Source organism: Sander lucioperca, chromosome 7 (genome assembly GCF_008315115.2).
Source record: "Sander lucioperca isolate FBNREF2018 chromosome 7, SLUC_FBN_1.2, whole genome shotgun sequence".
Taxonomy (NCBI): Eukaryota; Metazoa; Chordata; class Actinopteri; order Perciformes; family Percidae; genus Sander; species Sander lucioperca.
Window position 1 is genome coordinate 30,444,875 of NC_050179.1, and position 18,497 is coordinate 30,463,371.

General features: G+C 39.0%; 1 protein-coding gene across 12 annotated transcripts in view; it reads right to left on the reverse strand.

Moving 5' to 3' along the window:
- cep290 (centrosomal protein 290) overlaps positions 1 to 18,497 on the reverse strand; it is a 47,218-nt gene that overhangs the window by 473 nt on the left and 28,248 nt on the right. For 7 of the 12 annotated variants that reach the window (XM_031279922.2, XM_031279921.2, XM_031279920.2 and 4 more), the window contains 17 exons: positions 15,895 to 16,108; positions 15,277 to 15,414; positions 12,264 to 12,485; positions 10,851 to 10,964; positions 10,631 to 10,773; positions 9,497 to 9,652; positions 9,074 to 9,197; positions 7,314 to 8,105; positions 6,853 to 6,987; positions 6,313 to 6,399; positions 5,994 to 6,158; positions 5,769 to 5,891; positions 5,140 to 5,309; positions 3,170 to 3,311; positions 2,205 to 2,278; positions 789 to 883; positions 1 to 346 (listed from right to left, as the gene is read on the reverse strand). The exon at positions 1 to 346 is cut by the window's left edge and continues 473 nt beyond it. In XM_031279922.2, the coding sequence (XP_031135782.1) occupies positions 102 to 346; positions 789 to 883; positions 2,205 to 2,278; positions 3,170 to 3,311; positions 5,140 to 5,309; positions 5,769 to 5,891; positions 5,994 to 6,158; positions 6,313 to 6,399; positions 6,853 to 6,987; positions 7,314 to 8,105; positions 9,074 to 9,197; positions 9,497 to 9,652; positions 10,631 to 10,773; positions 10,851 to 10,964; positions 12,264 to 12,485; positions 15,277 to 15,414; positions 15,895 to 16,108 (3,139 nt within the window). In that variant the 3' untranslated portion in view covers positions 1 to 101. Of the gene's footprint in view, positions 347 to 788; positions 884 to 2,204; positions 2,279 to 3,169; positions 3,312 to 5,139; positions 5,310 to 5,768; positions 5,892 to 5,993; positions 6,159 to 6,312; positions 6,400 to 6,852; positions 6,988 to 7,313; positions 8,106 to 8,427; positions 8,593 to 9,024; positions 9,198 to 9,496; positions 9,653 to 10,630; positions 10,774 to 10,850; positions 10,965 to 12,263; positions 12,486 to 15,276; positions 15,415 to 15,894; positions 16,109 to 18,497 lie in introns of those variants that run through there. The other 5 variants (XM_031279926.2, XM_031279925.2, XM_031279923.2 and 2 more) reach the window with 4 other exon arrangements.

Consider the following 18,497-nt stretch of genomic DNA (forward strand, 5'->3'; position numbering starts at 1 on the left):
CAGTCAGAGATCTAAATTAAAAACAACCTGGAAAGTTTGAAAGATTGCTAACCAGAAAAGTACATTCAGGCGTAGTTTTAAAAAGGCACAGTAACCCTGAGTTAACCGATGGACACGTTGGGCAGTTCAGGTTGTACACCAAACTGATGGCACACCTTCTTCAGCTGTTCCTCCAGCAGAATGTTCTTCTTCACCTCTAAATTGTAGTTATATTTTAAGTCTTCAATCTCTTCAAAAAATGTCGGGTCAAAGTTCTCCAGTTCTTTCTTCAGCTTTATGATCTCAGTTTGAAGTGTTGTTTTCTCCGTTTGGGCTGCCTGCAGAAGTTGTTTGAGCTTCCCGTAGTCTAAGAATACAACAAGAGGGACGCCTGTTTCTCTTCATAGCAATTAACATCACATCCATTAGGCTGTTTGTCTGGCTAACTTAAAAGGATGCCGTCATAATGTGTGATGTCATTTAACGGAGACTCAATTACGTGAACACAGCAGATTATAAAGAAGCCAGCATGTACAGATGACATGTAGCTCATCTACATAAATCATTGCTCTTCAGTGTCAGGTTACACTCAGAAATATGTGGCATGTTTTTTTGTTAACAGCAACTCTCAACTGACTACTTTACTTTGACTTTACTTTTTTTTTTGTTACTTGATAACAAAAGATAGATATTTTCAAACTAAAGTATGATAAAACTCTTGATGTTGAGAAAAGTTACAACAGAATTACTTAAAGAACTCAAATCTCACACAGCTTAATATGCATATAAATGAAGTGTGGAAGTCTCACCTGGTTTAGAAGATGTTGCACCGTATCGCTCACTGTACTCGTTCAGCCGTTGTTTCAGTTCTGTGTTCTCCTTCTCCAGCTCCGTGTTGACCATTCTGAACACAACATAAACAACATTTTTTTTTTTTTGCCAAAAACAAAATTCCAGGTTCACAGGATTGTAAATTATTACTTTTATAACATACTATACTGACTTTTTTTTCGACATAAAATACTTTTTTCAATGTTTTTTTGACATTCTATACTATGACTTTTTTTCCGACATTCTATGACATTTTTTTGTCGTACTATACTATGACTTTTTCTAGATTTTTTCGAGATACTATACCATGACTTATTTTTGAATTATTTCGACATACTATGGCTTTGTTTTAATTTCTTCGAGATACTGTACTATGACTTTTTTCTGATTTTTTCGACATACTATACAATGACTTTTTCTTTTTTACTTTTTTCGACATACTATATACTATGACTTTTGTAATTAATATATTTTTTGACATACTATACTGAGACTTTATGACTTTAATCAAAGTAAAATATTGTGACTTTTTTATGAATTTTTCTGACATACTATACTATGCGTTTTTATAACTTTATTTCATCATACTTATACCAAGAATTTTTTTCGACATACCATACTAAATCTTTTTTTGGAAATTCTATACTAAGACGTTTTTTTTAATGAAATTTTTCGACATACTATACTATGACTTTTATGAAACTTTTCGATATACTATACTGTGACTTTTTATGAACTTTTTGGACATACTATGGGTTTTTATAACTTTTTGGACATACTATAGAATGACTTTTCGACATACCATACTATGACTTTTTTCGACACATACTGTATATAGTTTTTATGACTTTTATGAAAATACTATATTTTGACTTTATTACTTTTTTCGACATACTATACTATAACTTTTTTGACATACTTTACTATGCGTTTTTGTAACTTTATTCGTCATACTATACCAAGATTTTTTTTGCGACATACCATATGTACTATGACTTTTTTTCTGAAATTTTTGACATATTAAAATATGACTTTTTTACTTTAGTCATACTATACTTGAATGTTTCTGATTTTATTCGACATACTATGATTTTTTTTTTACATACTATACTATGACTTTGGGCAGTAGCTCAGACCGTAGGGTTGGGTTGGGAACCGGAGGGTCGCAGGTTCAAGTGGACAGGTAGCTGGAGAGATGCCAGTTCACCCCCTGGGCACTGCCAAGGTGCTCTTGAGCAAGGCACCGAATATCAGAATGCAGGAAGTCTTTTAGGCGCTCAAATTTTCCTGGGGGAGGACCCCCAGACCCTCCACTTCATATGTGTCCCCCCAAAGGCCCATTCTGAGCCAGGTAAACGCTCTGCCATTACTCATTAACCACACATTTAACAAACCTCATTGCCTGGAACTCTCTGGTGAGTCCTCCTCCCGTCTTTGCAGCAGTGGGGAAGCTTTTTAACATGTCAACCTAAGAAATGACAAACCCATTAATTATATAGCACTTTTCAAAACATTGATAACTTCTTTGTCACAAACACAAGCTGTACAGCAAGACATGAACATATTGTGTTTTCTTTTAAAGGAGAACTCCATCCTTTTCTACATGTAAAAGTTAGTTTACTTGTTATAACTACTCAGCCTGTGAAAACAGTTGCATAATGTCTTCTGTGACTTCTTTGGTGGAGCTTTCCAAAATCTGAGAAAATGACCCTTTGTGATGTCAACAGGGTTGCCTCAGCTTGGACTTGGATTTAAACAGAACACCTGTGTTATAAACTGGGGGCTTGGGGTTTGAAAAATGTGGGTAACCAGGCAGGGAGAGTCTAACTACAGACTATTGAGTTGCATTATGGGAAGGGGAGGATCCAGGAAGCTTTGGAGCTTGTTTTATAGGGACTAAAAGTCAGGATATCTGCTGCATCGAATTTGACCATTAGTTGGTACTATTCTTTAATGAATCCATCTCTCGATGTCCCTCAACTTTAGGAAAGTGCAGCATTTAATGGCTGTAACACTTAAATAACATCTGTAACTGCAAAATCTACTCTAAGACTAGGCACTTTCTATAAAACACAATCCAGTCTGGACCAAATCAGTTTGAGCAACAGACTGAGCCCTGACTTTTTTTGTAAAAACAGATTCATGGCAAACTGTAACAAGAATATTACAATAATAAAGACTACTGTCTACTAAAGAAAAGTATTATATTAATACTTGATTCCACATTTGACAAAAGCCTATGGCCAAATCATGAATCTGAAAATGCGATCCAGTTTGTCAAGAGCTGAGATGGCAAACCAACAGTGATTAGCCTGTACTTGAACGTCCTCATGAAATGAAAGAGTGAGTTAGCGTGTACCTGATCTTCAAGTTGTCGGATGTTTATCTGAGCTCTCTCCTCGCGCTCTTTCACCTCCTTCAGCTGGTGTTTGAGTTCAGACAGACTGGAGGTCTTCTGGGAGAGCTCCTTCTCCAGCTCTTTCATCTTGTTCTCAAACATTCTGCGGATGGAAGAGAAACAACTGGCTCACACTGTGTAAACTGCACTTGTAGCCTGGAGCCTGGAGTGGAGGACACAGGGCTGAGGTTTTGAATCCCCAAGCTTATCTGGCAAAAGCCTGAGTAGGCAGGAGGTAACGGAGACTGGGTTCTTCTTTAAAGGTCCCATGGCATGAAAATTTCACTTTATGAGGTTTTTTAATGTTAATATGAGTTCCCCCAGCCTGTCTATGGTCCCCCAGTGGCTAGAAATGGTGATAGATGTAAACCGAGCCCTGGGTATCCTGCTCTGCCTTTGAGAAAATGAAAGCTCAGATGGGCCGATCTGGAATCTCCTCCTTATGAGGTCATAAGGAGCAAGGTTACCTCCCCTTTCTCTGCTTTGCCCGCCCAGAGAATTTGGCCCGCCCATGAGAGAGAGACATCATGGCTTTCAAACGAGTAAAGTGGCAGTTGGTCAAGGCCACACCCCCACCCTCCACCTTGCCCCCCCCTCTCTCCTCCTCAATAGCTACAGACACAGAAATGGCACATACTAAGGAAAGCTCAGTGTGGGACTGGCTCTAGTGGCTGTAATTCTGCACCAAGGCTGAATTTCGGGAAAGAGACTTCAGATACAGTATTAGGGACCACTAAGGTCTATATAAAAGAGACTTCAGATACAGTATTAGGGGACCACTAAGGTCTATATAAAAGAGACTTCAGATACAGTATTAGGGGACCACTAAGGTCTATATAAAAGAGACTTCAGATACAGTATTAGGGGACCACTAAGGTCTATATAAAAGAGACTTCAGATACAGTATTAGGGGACCACTAAGGTCTATATAAAAGTATCCAAAGAGCACCATGTCATGGGACTTTTAATGCCTGTCCCAAACGTGTACAGTTCATCAAACCTTCGAAAGCTATTACATTTGTTCTGAACATCCCCTACATGAGACTAATGGACTGGATAATAAAAAAATAGGGCTGCTCAATATCTTTTTTTTTTTTTTTTTTTTTTTTTTTTTTTTAAATCGTCATTGTGATATCAACTGGTACAATATACACATTGCGAAAGGCTGCGACGAATCGCAAAAGACAGATTTGTTTAGTTGAAAGAAAATATCCGTAAAAAACTGCACTTTATAATGTAGTATATTATACAACCAACATCAAAAGTTTGCGCTAAGATCATTGGTCAACCTGTTGCACACTCCTTTCAAACAATCCACAAGAAGAGCATGCTCAGACTTCCTAACGGCATCTCTTCTGACTCCATACATGTTTTAAACTATGAATACCAACTTTTGCCTTCTAACAGGCGATTTAGAGTCCCTTCGTTTACATACAACAGGCTTAAGAACTCCTATGAATCAGTCTATCCTGTTGCTAAACCAAAATCAGTTTGCTGCCAATTAAGATCTGGATCCGAGGATATCATGAAACGTGTTTCTTTGCCATGGCTTTTGATACATCTTCATCTTTGTACTACATGTGTAATTGTTGTCTAGCTCTGTGTGTATTTTTCTTTTTGTTTCTTCTTTTGAGTGGAGTCCTATCATATCGTTAAGTATCAATCTTTTTTTAGTGGTGCCTTTATATCCAATTCAATGTTCAATATGTTCAATAAAAGAATGTTGGAAATTATTTCCCTTCATTTGTTTTAAATTCAACAAGCGAGTTGTTGTATTTTAGCAGAATACTGATAGCAGCAGAAATGCAGAACTGAGTACACTTTAATGTCTATTTATTAATCGCAAGTCACATCGTTATCGCGATATTCAACGTTATCGCATATAGCATAATTTCCTCATATCATGCAAAAAAAACCAACTGTTTGCTGACCTTGTTACCACAGACGCCTTCCATGTTTTACTGTCAGCTCCCTCTGGGATGGCTTTGGATAGAGCTGCTCGCAGTCTTAGCTTGGTTTCTTCAAGCTCTGCCTCGAGCTTCTCGTTGGTCGCCTCCAGAGTCGCCTTGGTCACTCTCAGCCTCTCTGCAGCTTCCATCTCCTGTATCAATGTCAAACACGCATACCCAGGTGGGATAACAGAGATGAAAACACGTATTCAGAAGGTTTTTATCACAAATGAAAAATCCTTGTTCTGAAAAAAAACAAAAACAATCATTGGCATAGTAAAACTCTACCTCCAGGACAATAAATAATTCTACCTTCCATTAACACCATAAACAGGCTGTGAAAGACACTGCACGTTTTACATAATTGTACTATGTCTTGCACAAATAAGTTTAAAAAGTATTAGTGTTTTTTAAACTTATTTGTCACAGTCACATCGAAGTTGTTTTCAGGACACAGGATCTGAATCTATTTTCTGAATCTAGTGACCAAACACTAAGACACCAACTTTGAAATTGAACATATTAAACATTACAATGTTTTTCTTCAGAAACTGCTTTTGAATATTTACATTTTATTGTGGAACGAATTAACTAAACATATATGCAGTCACCCTTTTGATCTCCTTGCGTAGACGTTCATTTTCCATTACTATTTTCTCCAGTCCTTTGGTTTTAGATTCAAGTTTGGAGCTCAGCTCAGCTTCACTTTGACTCTTTAGTTTGTCAAAGTCAGCCTGGAAAACAAAAACTATATTTAACATCCGCTGTAGTAACAGAACAGATAAAAATGTGTCCAACAGAATGTATATGACACGTAAGACGTGGTGGTCAACAACCTTTAGTTTTTCGGCTTCTTGCTCCAAGGCTGCGACCTTGTCTTGATTTGCAGGTGCGCTGGATTTCTTTAGCGTCTCATTTTCCCTCTGCACCCTCTCCACCACCTTCTTCATCAACCCAATGGTCTTCTCAAGTTCAGGTACGGTTTTACCACTTTGACCGGACTGATGAGGAAAACATTAGAAATCACTTTTATGATCTACAGTTGCTGCTATCCAATTTCTTTGCTATTTGTTTCTTATTCAATTAAATGATTGTTAAAGTCATTGTCATTTGTTTTCACTTGACAAACAGTATAGATATGTATACTTGACATACTCCACGTATATGGGTCAGCTTTTTGTCCACCTCTGCCTTTTCATTTTTCAGTGCACTGCACATCTCCTTAAGATCTGCAACTTGATTCTGTGAAAAAACAAACAAGAGAAAAACAAAACATAAAACACTCTGCCAAAAACACTTGCTCTTACCTAAGTCAATATTGTACTACTATATCTTTACAATTAATATATGGGGTTCTACTGAAATAACACAGTTTTGACACAATGAATGAAGTCACTTTTAATTAAATCAAAATTGTATTCTTTTTATTTGGAAATGCTTTGTGTCTTAAAAAAGAATTCAAACTACGACAAATGGTCAAGTTGTAAATCAAGAGAAAAAAAACGGCTCTCACTGATGAGGATTGATACCACTTTTAGACACAAGAGTGGTATCATTTTTTTAATCTAACTCCTGGAAAGAAAGTAAATAAGCCAATTTCCCAAAATATCAAACTGTTCCTATAACGTGCCTTACACTCAGCACCAATATCAAACAATGGCGTCTACTTCTCAATGAAAATTATGCATACTGTACCTTAAGTCTTGGTAAGTCTTTGTTGGTTTGCTCCACCTGAAAGCGCAGCTCCAGGTTCTCAGAGGCCAGCTTGAGGTTTTCTTTTTGGAGGTCCTGATCTCTCTGTGAGGGAGTGCCAGTGCCTCGACCTGAAGTCTATAGGAAGTAAAAGACACAAAATCATCCAGGCGAAATTAATGAAAAGTCATAATGGGTATAAACGCTGCTGTGGAGGAAAAGATCAAATGCTCTAAGGGAGTAGAAGAACAGCTCTATTATTTCTTAGGGTCACAGAACTGTCTCTACCTACACACAACCACGGAAACCTTTAGTCCGTAACAGACGATGCAGAGAAATCACCAACGCACTAACAAGCCACGCCCGCTTACCTTACTTTTAATAAAGTTTTGCTCTGCCACATCTACCACAAAGCTATCACAACACTAACACTTCAGCTGGGTGACTACAAAAGCCTGAAGTACCTTCAGATCTCTAAGAGATCGGCTTTCTCGTTTTCGTACATGATCATCCCTTTTTTTCCTGATAAAAAGTGAGTGGTTGCTCAGTACGGAGCTGGAGTCCACATCTGGTTCTGCTGAGCAGGACGGTTCTGGATTATGTACCTCCGTTATTTCCTTTGCAGTCACAACCTCTTTGTCTTTCAGATCAGCCTGTTCCTCAGCCTCCTCTGTCTGTTCATCCCTGATCCCCACATCATCATCATCATCATCTCGATCATCTCGTTCACCAACACCCTCGTTACTCAAGGCTTCAGCGCCCGTTGCTGCCACGGCTGGCTCAGAGGTTGACAGCACTGATCCTAGTCTTTCCGACAGATCGTCGGGCTCCGGCTCACTTCCTTTTATGGCCCGTGTTTCTTCAACCACTTCAACTTCAGAACCACCTTGGATGTCTTGTGGATGATCTAAAGTATCTGCTTCTGTGTCATCTTCTTTAACTCGACTGGCGTCATCTTCTTCTCCGGTCACAGCCGTGTTGTCTGTTGCTGTGTTTTCTGCGACATCAGGACTCAAGCGCTCTTGTTCCGTGCAAACATCCTCTGCTCCCACAACGCTGGTTTGGGTTTCTGTAGCTACCTGGCTTTGCTTTGGCTCTCTCTGTTGATCAGCAGGGTCTTCAACAGCTTCACGGCTAACAGAGCAGCTGTAGGACTCAGAAAGATGAGGTGCTGCATTGCCTTCGCATGCCTCATCCGCAACATCACAAGTGACAGAACAAATCCTTCTCAAAGCCCAGGGGGAGGGGCTTTTTGCCTTCGCAATAAATCAGATTAAATCCAATGAAGAAGGAGATACATAAAGAAAGAGAGTAAAGAATGATGAATAGAGAGATTAAAGAAAAACTAGTTTTTTTAACACATTATACAGAGAGGTGACATGAGTTCTTGTTCAGTATGTAGGAATATGTATTGTGGACTGCCTACTGGACAACCTGCAACAAATGGGAGGTATTGTAATCTCTATGTGTATATAGGGCTGAAATAATTATGTTCATTATCAATTGACATAGATTAATTTTCTTTTATTCTATAAAATGGTAAAAAAAAGAAAAGAAAAATGGCCATCACAAGTTGTAAGATTTAAAAGGTGACGTCTTCAATGAATACCTAAAACGTTCATTTTAAATCTCATTTAACAAATTAAAAAAAAAGAGGTAAATTTTCTTAACCATTCTAGCATTATATGTATTAGCATGTATTTATGTTTTCATGTGAATTATCAGGATATTTCTGAGAAGATCCTAGACTGGGTAAACCCAGCCCGATCTGCCGGCGATTTGATTTCGCCCTGCAGCTCAGGCTGGAAACCTGTACATTTATCTATCCTGCTTCCGTTACAATTTTGCGGGGACCAATCACAAACTGGCTTATCCACCTGGCGCGGTATTGGCGGGTTTAACACGATGACGATAGAGAAGCGACCAAGCAGCTTCTTGTTTATATTCAATATAGCGGCCACCGAAGCACAGCAACCGGTTGATGCCGCTGTCGCTGCTACGTCACCTGGATCGTTGGTCTGATTGGTTGAAGGATCCAAGTGCGTACAGAGTCATTTGAACTATGCCCGTTGATCACGCCTCTTGTGAAGTAGAAAATACAGAGCAGACTCCCCAGACTAATGTTCATTCTTAAAAGATTGAGCTTGGTCTGGTGATAGCCAGACTAAGAAGATCCTGCACATTCATTACAATCATCATGTTCTGCATGTTGATGAGCACTTACAGAGGGTCTTGATGAAGGCTCTTTGGATATCTGGCTCTCTACGGAGTGGAGTCTCTCTTCCAGGTAGCGGTTCCTCAGCGTCAGATTCTCCATGGCGCCATCACGAGGTAAAGCCTGATGCTGTCTGCGAGTTCACAAATAGTTTACCCGTATTGGCATGCGTGTTGGCGTCAGCAAAAACATTAGTGCATCTTATTGTATGAAATGTTACTGTTATTATTATTATGTTCAGCACATTGTAAATGGGACTTCCTGTTCATCAATGTGTTTTTACAAGTGCAAATAAAGGTTAAATATGACTTGGAAAATATGTTCTAAGTACCCAATTTACAAGGATACTAAACAATAGTGAACTTGTAAAAAACTTGTAAGTAACTCTTCAAAATGCCCTAATTTTAGTGTCTTGTTTTGACTTAGTTATACTTTATGGTGAGGATTTGTGTCTCCAGGTCTGAGTTCTTCTTCTTCAGCTCTTCCATCTCCTTCTCCAATTCAGCGGATCGCACTCCCACCACCTGATCAGCAGTCACACCTCGACCCTTCAGCTTTTTCTGCAGCGCACTCTTCTCTTGCTCCAGTCTGCATGCACAATAAAACCATAGAAATATTGGGCTAATAAAAATAGTTGCACTCTAGTTTTTGACATTTAACAGATTTGAAAGTGGTAGTAACTTTCCAAAGTCAGATTGAATTGTGTCAACAGATTTATTATTTCCTGATAGAACAAAACAGTAAAGTACACTGATTTTATGTTTACTAACTTCCAAAATGGTGCACTGTCAACATTAGTACAACGTGTATAAGTTATAGCACTGAGTGAGCAAACAGGCACTTTTTTAGTAGTAAGTTTGGGTGGGATACTAGAAAATTGACAGAAAACGTGTATAGCCAAACCCTTCACCTTCCCTTTTTAACATAGCTTATTATTATGATTTGATAAACAATTGATTGTTTCAGTCATTTTTCAAGCAGAAAAGACACACATTTTCTTTTTCAAGCTTCTCAAATGTGTGAATTGCAATTTTTCTTTGTTTTTATATAATAGTAAAATAATATCTTATTTGGTTGGTCATTGATTGTGGGTCGGTTACAAACAAGGAGTTGGAAGTCGTATAATATAATACTTTAAAATGACCTTTTTGAATTAAAAATGTATAGACAAAACAATTAAGAAAATGAATAGGCCTGATTATGATTTTTATCATTATTTCAAGTTTGCAAACTTCAGTCCCTCGTGCTGTCATTTGGAACCAAATGTTCCAAATTGCCTATTGCAGCTAAAGGAGCAGTTGAAACATGGTGGTGCAACATGGAAGTGGACCTACTCTATGTAGATATAAAAGGCTCATTCTAAGCCAACAAAAACACAATGAATCTTAGTTTCATGTGAGTATACACTAATGAAAACATAATTGTGAATATCATATTCCATATCTGCCAATAGATCCCCCTAAATCCTACACACTGATCCTTTAAGTTGAAGTCATTCTGTCATCTATACAAAGAGCAAGATCAAAGAATACCGCGTAAACGATTCAGTACGATGCACACACTGACCTGGCATAGAGGTCTTTCAGAGTGCCGAGCTGTTTCGACAGTGATTCATTCTCTCTTTCCTTCTCCTTTAGTGAATTCTTCACCTTTTCCACCTTAGCCTGCCACTTCTTACCCTCCTCCCAACGCACAATTTCGCCTTTGTTCTGTAAAACAAACGTGTCGTACATCAAATGAACGTACAAACGAATGACAGTTCTAATAACAGAATTGATGCTCTAACCTTTCCATGATCATCCTTCATTTCAGCTTTTTTCTCCAAGTCACACTCAAGCTTCCTGATCTTCTTGTGCAGATTCTCGATGGTTGGCCCCTTTCCATCTGGTTCTGGTTGATTCTTGTCAGCAACAGAGACAAAGAGTTCCATAGCACCTTGTGTTTCTTAATTAGTGTACAGTGGAGACTGACAGTGGTCCTAACCACCTGGTATTCCATATTACTGTTTAAGTCCATGAGTAAACCAAGGCATTACCGCTGCAAAGATTAAGGTCACAACCCATGGCTTCATGTATGAGAGACAGACACAGAATATGAAGAATAGCTGAATAATTTAATTCAGATATCCACTAGGGGTGGGAAAAATGATCGATTCTTAGATGCATCGCGATTCTCTCTAGAACGATTCGATTATCGATTCTGATAAGTTAATAATCGATTATTTATTTTATTTAAGATTTTTTTGTTTTATGTGTTGATTTTTATTTAAAAGTTACTGTCTCCAGACAAGTACAAATCAGAAAACAGAGTGACTGAAAGAGGATGGGATTATGGACAACAATTTAGAGTTTAGGCAGAAAAAAACACACAAAAATGGCCAAAAGGAAAAACATTTTTTTGTATATATATATATATATACACACACACACATGATCTAATAAGACATACATAAAATAATTAGGCAAAACACATATAGGCTGTTCATCTACTTTATCACATTACATCTGACCACCTCATGTTTCATGTTCTAAGAAGCCAATTATCCACCTTTAAACATGACTGAGCCTCTGACATGGAAGATTACTAGGAGAGAAGGTGACTTTCACGAGCATGTTTAAGGCTTCAGCATGGAACGACTACAAAACAAAAACCTCAGTAGACAAAACATTTCATTAAAACTTGTGTGTGACAAATATTGTATATGTCAAAATCTAAGCTTTGTCTAGCTGCTTTGTCTAGGAAGTGATTAGCAAACTCTGAGTAGCAAACTCAGATTTATATGTATATTTTTAAAAATCACACATGGAAATGTACATTAAAAAATTGTTGCATCGAGATGCATCGATAATCGGTTTAGAATCGAATCGTTGGCCTCTGAATCGGAATCAAATCGTGAGGTGCCAAGAGATTCCCACCCCTAATATCCACTGGAGGTGTTTATTTTAAATCATAGAAAAATGTGAGTCTCCATTATTGATGCATTCCTCAGTTTACATTTTACAGTTTTATTATACGTCTTGCCATTTGTCCACACGGTGTTATGATAAAATTGTGTCATATGGCTGTCTTTGAGTGTATCACTTCAAAGCGTATGTAATAACAACAACAATAAGCTCCAGATCAAGGTCAAACCGAGCTGCACGCTTCCTTACAAATCAGTAGCTTGGTGTGTTATTACACACTCTTTAGAGAAACTAACCTGAAGGGCGCTGCTGAGCCTCTTGATTTGCTGCTTGTGATCCTGGATTTCCTGCTCTCTCTCCTCCTTTTCAGCCTGCAGGCGTCTCTGGGTTTTCAGACTCCTCTGGAGGTCCTGGTTTAGGCTGTCCACTTCCTCTTTCAGGGTGTTCTCCCGGCCTCTGGCTGCTTTGGCAAACTCCTTTGCAGCTTGAAGTTCTTCATTGAGTTCTTGCACCCGCACCTTTGTCAGAAGAGGGATTTTCTTGTGATATTCTATAGTTTTCTTATTGACAACAAATCCCATAAAAAGCCCAAAACCATGAATGGATTGATGCTACTAACAGATATTGTCTGCATATGTGCCATATACAGTGAGGAAAATAAGTATTTGAACACCCTGCTATTTTGCAAGTTCTCCCACTTAGAAATCATGGAGGGGTCTGAAATTGTCATCGTAATCTAAACATAATCTAAAAAAAAAAAATCCAGAAATCACAATGTATGATTTTTTAACTATTGATTTGTATGATACAGCTGCAAATAAGTATTTGAACACCTGAGAAAATCAATGTTAATATTTGGTACAGTAGCCTTTGTTTGCAATTACAGAGGTCAAACGTTTCCTGTAGTTTTTCACCAGGTTTGCACACACTGCAGGAGGGATTTTGGCCCACTCCTCCACACAGATCTTCTCTAGATCAGTCAGGTTTCTGGGCTGTCGCTGAGAAACACGGAGTTTGAGCTCCCTCCAAAGATTCTCTATTGGGTTTAGGTCTGGAGACTGGCTAGGCCACGCCAGAACCTTGATATGCTTCTTACAGAGCCACTCCTTGGTTATCCTGGCTGTGTGCTTCGGGTCATTGTCATGTTGGAAGACCCAGCCTCGACCCATCTTCAATGCTCTAACTGAGGGAAGGAGGTTGTTCCCCAAAATCTCGCAATACATGGCCCCGGTCATCCTCTCCTTAATACAGTGCAGTCGCCCTGTCCCATGTGCAGAAAAACACCCCCAAAGCATGATGCTACCACCCCCATGCTTCACAGTAGGGATGGTGTTCTTGGGATGGTACTCATCATTCTTCTTCCTCCAAACACGGTTAGTGGAATTATGACCAAAAAGTTCTATTTTGGTCTCATCTGACCACATGACTTTCTCCCATGACTCCTCTGGATCATCCAAATGGTCACTGGCGAACTTAAGACGGGCCTTGACATGTGCTGGTTTAAGCAGGGGAACCTTCCGTGCCATGCATGATTTCAAACCATGACGTCTTAGTGTATTACCAACAGTAACCTTGGAAACGGTGGTCCCAGCTCTTTTCAGGTCATTGACCAGCTCCTCCCGTGTAGTTCTGGGCTGATTTCTCACCTTTCTTAGGATCATTGAGACCCCACGAGGTGAGATCTTGCATGGAGCCCCAGTCCGAGGGAGATTGACAGTCATGTTTAGCTTCTTCCATTTTCTAATGATTGCTCCAACAGTGGACCTTTTTTCACCAAGCTGCTTGGCAATTTCCCCGTAGCCCTTTCCAGCCTTGTGGAGGTGTACAATTTTGTCTCTAGTGTCTTTAGACAGCTCTTTGGTCTTGGCCATGTTAGTAGTTGGATTCTTACTGATTGTATGGGGTGGACAGGTGTCTTTATGCAGCTAACGTCCTCAAACAGGTGCATCGAATTTAGGATAATAAATGGAGTGGAGGTGGACATTTTAAAGGCAGACTAACAGGTCTTTGAGGGTCAGAATTCTAGCTGATAGACAGGTGTTCAAATACTTATTTGCAGCTGTATCATACAAATAAATAGTTAAAAAATCATATATTGTGATTTCTGGATTTTTTTTTTTAAGATTATGTCTCTCACAGTGGACATGCACCTACGACAATTTCAGACCCCTCCATGATTTCTAAGTGGGAGAACTTGCAAAATAGCAGGGTGTTCAAATACTTATTTTCCTCACTGTAGCTCTACTGTTGCCCAAAAATCAATGTCAATCAATGAAAAACCAATTATTTTATACTACAAATGCAGCCAATGTAGTTTATTTTGAGTCAATCTCACATGCACCAATCCTGCTGCCTTAAATACGCACTAGTGTGCCAGATGTGTATTAGTCTGCAGCTGGAAATAGTCCCCTACAAATACACTAGTTAAACCCTGTTTCAGTAACATTTGCTAGAATGTAGTGTCCAGTTGTTTTAGAAAATAACCTTTTTCTTTAAACAAAACTTTGAAATCTGTGAATTTATGCTAAATGACTACAATAGAAACAAATGGGCATGCTGCGGAGTGCCACAGGTAAGTAGCAACGTATTTAGAGACCAGCTAACACCATTGACTAACACCATTGTTGGTTTTGGTCTTTTCAGGGAATTTGCTGGCAATTACAAACATTACAGAATATACCTAGACTTATCTCACTTGCTTATTATAATAGTTAGTTATGTCCATGGAATGTAACTGGCTAATAGCATTCTAGGAATACCAGTATCTCCAAATACAGCAATCTGTTAGTATAATTTCACTTAATTTGCTGTGACCTTTGAGTGTATTAATGTCTGCCAAATTATGCTACACAAATTAATCAGAAAGTAAATCATAACTTTTCAAATCTGCTGACTTTGTTTATCTGAATGAGCTTCCAATTAGCTGTATTGGTGATTAATGAAAGGAATAGGGGTTAGTTGGAGTCAAACATGCTGTCTGTTTAAGGAGGCTGGCACATGCCATGTGTTCACCAACTTCACTTTACGGTTAGCTACTATTCAGAGACACTGGAGACATATAGAGGCTGTGACTGCAAATTAAAATAGACCAGTGGTGTCTACTTGGTTGCTGATGAGTATAAAAGTGGGGAGTACATTATATTGCTGTTGCTTTATGGAATGTTACTATTTTATGGAAATGTAATCTGAATTCATTTACTCCTGAAGCTTTCTTTGTGTCAGTCAATTACCTCAACAGCTATTTATAAATGTCAGTAATGAAATACAACATGCATGAAAAAGGGTGTTATTATGATATAGGGGTCCTACCTTTAGGTCTTTGGTGTGTCTGTCAACCAGCATCTGTACATTGAGACTCTCCTCTTTTTGTGCAGCGCTGGCTATGACTTGCTGCTCTGCAGCAGACGTCATTTCTGCCCGCAGCTCCAACAGAGCTTTACTGAGAGCCTGAGAAAACAGAGATCAAAGAGATGTCAGGAACGATAAATATGGTGTGTGTGTGGAGTGTAGTGGTCAGATTTCATTTTACAGTTAATGCACCATTATCCATTTCTACGTAGGCAACTTCCTCTCTCTCACTCATCTTGATAAACTATTTTTTTTTTCTGTATGTGGTGAAAAATTACAGAATGTGGCTGTAGTTTTGACAAATAATAGAATAATGTATGAGTCATTAAAAACGTTTTAATTCATCGTGAAACTAATATCCTGATAAACTGCCCTTACTTGTTATGCAGCTAAAAGGCTGAAAAGCTGAATTTATTCAGACGTTTCAGTCGCAGCATAAATTGAGTGAACAGTAGGAAAACATCAGGGTCAGGTTACCACTTCATCACACAGAATCAGGGTATTTCAGCAAGGCAACAGGGCTAACCACAGACCCCCCCCAAAAAAAGTACAAGAAAACTTTTATAATAAAAGAACAACCTTAAGCTGTTTCTCTTTCTGGGTGAGCTGTGCTTTCAGTCGTTCCACCAGGTTTTTCATGGTGTTGCTGGGGGAGCGGACGTTGGCCTCCTTCTGGGCTGCCAGCTCAGTTCGGAGGTAGTTTATCTCCTTCTCCATCTGGGCCATCTGGCCCGTCTGATCCTCAGTCTCGCCAGTCAGAGCTTTCACCTGGGCAGCATGATACCCCTCCAGCCTGCAACAAATCCTCTCTGTTAGATTGTTTTTATAAAATAGAGGTCTCTTAACTTGTGTTATTACATCATTTTAAATATTTGTACTGTGACTTTTAGTTCATATCTGACATGTGAGTGGGAAAGTATTTTTGACTTGCTCCAGATCATTACTACTGACTCTATACAGTTGGGGGCACTGTTTTCTACTGACCATGTGTTTCTTGTGTTCAGTAGCTAATATGGTATGCAGGGGGTGTTAATCGTGATTAGAGTAAATCAAAATCACAAACACTTAAAGGGAACATACCTAAACCTAAACGTTAGCCTGCAGCAAACATAGAAAAACAAATACATGTCAACTTCCTCACTCATACAGAACTAGAATTACCACCTTGCAGTCGCAAGCCTCGGCCAACTGGTCAAGTTGCAGTTTGCATCCATGTCTGTCCAGACTTACATAATATACTGTATGTAGAGAAGAATTTGAGAAGAAGTTTAATAAAGGGTATTAAGAGTATTTTTTTGGCGAAACGTGGATGCTTCACACACATCTTCAATATGGCAGCACAAAAGATCTATACAATCACCACAGTTTCAAGATTAGTTTCACCAATTCTGGCGTTGAACTGCGTCCTGGCGCTCAACTGTGACATCCACCCATTGTCCCTGTACCTCATGAGCTGCATATTACTATAGGGCTTTCACACATTAGGTGTAATCTTGGATGAGTTGCCAGTTAGCCAAGTGCTTACAGTTAGACTTGGTTGCTCCTATCAAAAAGAAGATGAAGGAAAGGAAACTAGCACCTTGGTATAACTCCCAAACTCGCAAATTAAAACAAATCTCACGAAAACTTGAAAGTAAATGGCGTTCCACCAAACTGGAAGAATCTCGTGTGGATTGGCAAGATAGTCTAAAAAATTATAGGAGGGCCCTCAGAAATGCCAGATCAGACTACTACTCAATACTAATAGAAGAAAATAAGAACAACCCAAGGTTTCTTTTCAGCACTGTAGCCAGGCTGACAAAGAGTCATAGCTCTGTTGAGCCATCTATTCCTATAGCTCTGAGCAGTGATGACTTCATGACCTTTTTTAATGATAAAATTATAACAATTAGAGAAAAAATTCATCACCTTCTGCCCACAGCTTCTAACGACTCACCATTGGGCGCAGGAGGGCTAGAGAGAACGATAAGACCTGATACTTATTTAGACGGCTTTTATCCTTTAGACCTCCAACAATTAATGTTAAGGGTCTCTTCAGCTAAGCCAACTACCTGTCTCTTAGACCCCATTCCAACGAGGCTACTTAAAGAAGCACTACCCGTGGTCAATACCACATTACTAGATACGATCAATATGTCCTTATTGACAGGTTATGTACCGCAGTCTTTTAAAGTAGCTGTGATAAAACCTATTCTGAAAAAACCCACCCTCGACCCTGAGGTCTTAGCCAACTATAGACCTATATCTAACCTCCCGTTTCTCTCCAAAATCTTTGAGAAGGTAGTCGCTAATCAATTGTGTGACTTTCTGCATAGAAATAGTCTATTTGAAGACTTTCAGTCAGGATTTAGAATGCATCATAGCACAGAGACGGCACTGGTGAAAATCACTAACGACCTTCTAACTGCTGCTGACAAAGGACTTGTCTCCATACTTATCTTATTAGATCTTAGTGCTGCATTCGACACTATTGACCATACCATCGTCTTACAGAGACTGGAACATTTAGTTGGCATTAAAGGAATCGCACTAAGCTGGTTTAAGTCCTATTTTTCTGAGCGATCCCAATTTGTTAATATTAACGATAAACCATCCAAATACGCTAAGGTTAGCCATGGCGTTCCTCAAGGCTCAGTGCTTGGACCAATTCTATTCTCTTTATATATGCTTCCTCTAGGCAATATTATTAGGAAACACTCAATTAACTTTCACTGTTACGCAGACGACACCCAATTATATCTGTCAATTAAGCCAGACGAAAGCGGTCAGTTAGCTAAACTTCAAGCGTGCATTAAAGATATAAAATCCTGGATGACCCACAATTTTCTGATGTTAAACTCAAACAAAACGGAAGTTATTGTGCTGGGACCCAAGCACCACCGAACTTCATTATCTAAAGATATAGCTAAACTAGATGGTATTGCCCTGGCCTCCAGCACTACTGTCAGAAATCTAGGAATCATTTTTGACCAGGATCTATCCTTTAACGCCCACTTAAAACAAACCTCAAGAACAGCCTTTTTCCATCTTCGTAACATTGCCAAAATCAGGAACATCCTCTCGCAAAACGATGCTGAAAAACTAGTCCATGCATTTGTTACTTCCTGGCTGGACTACTGTAATTCTTTACTATCAGGCTGCTCAAATAAGTCCCTCAAGACCCTCCAGCTGATCCAGAATGC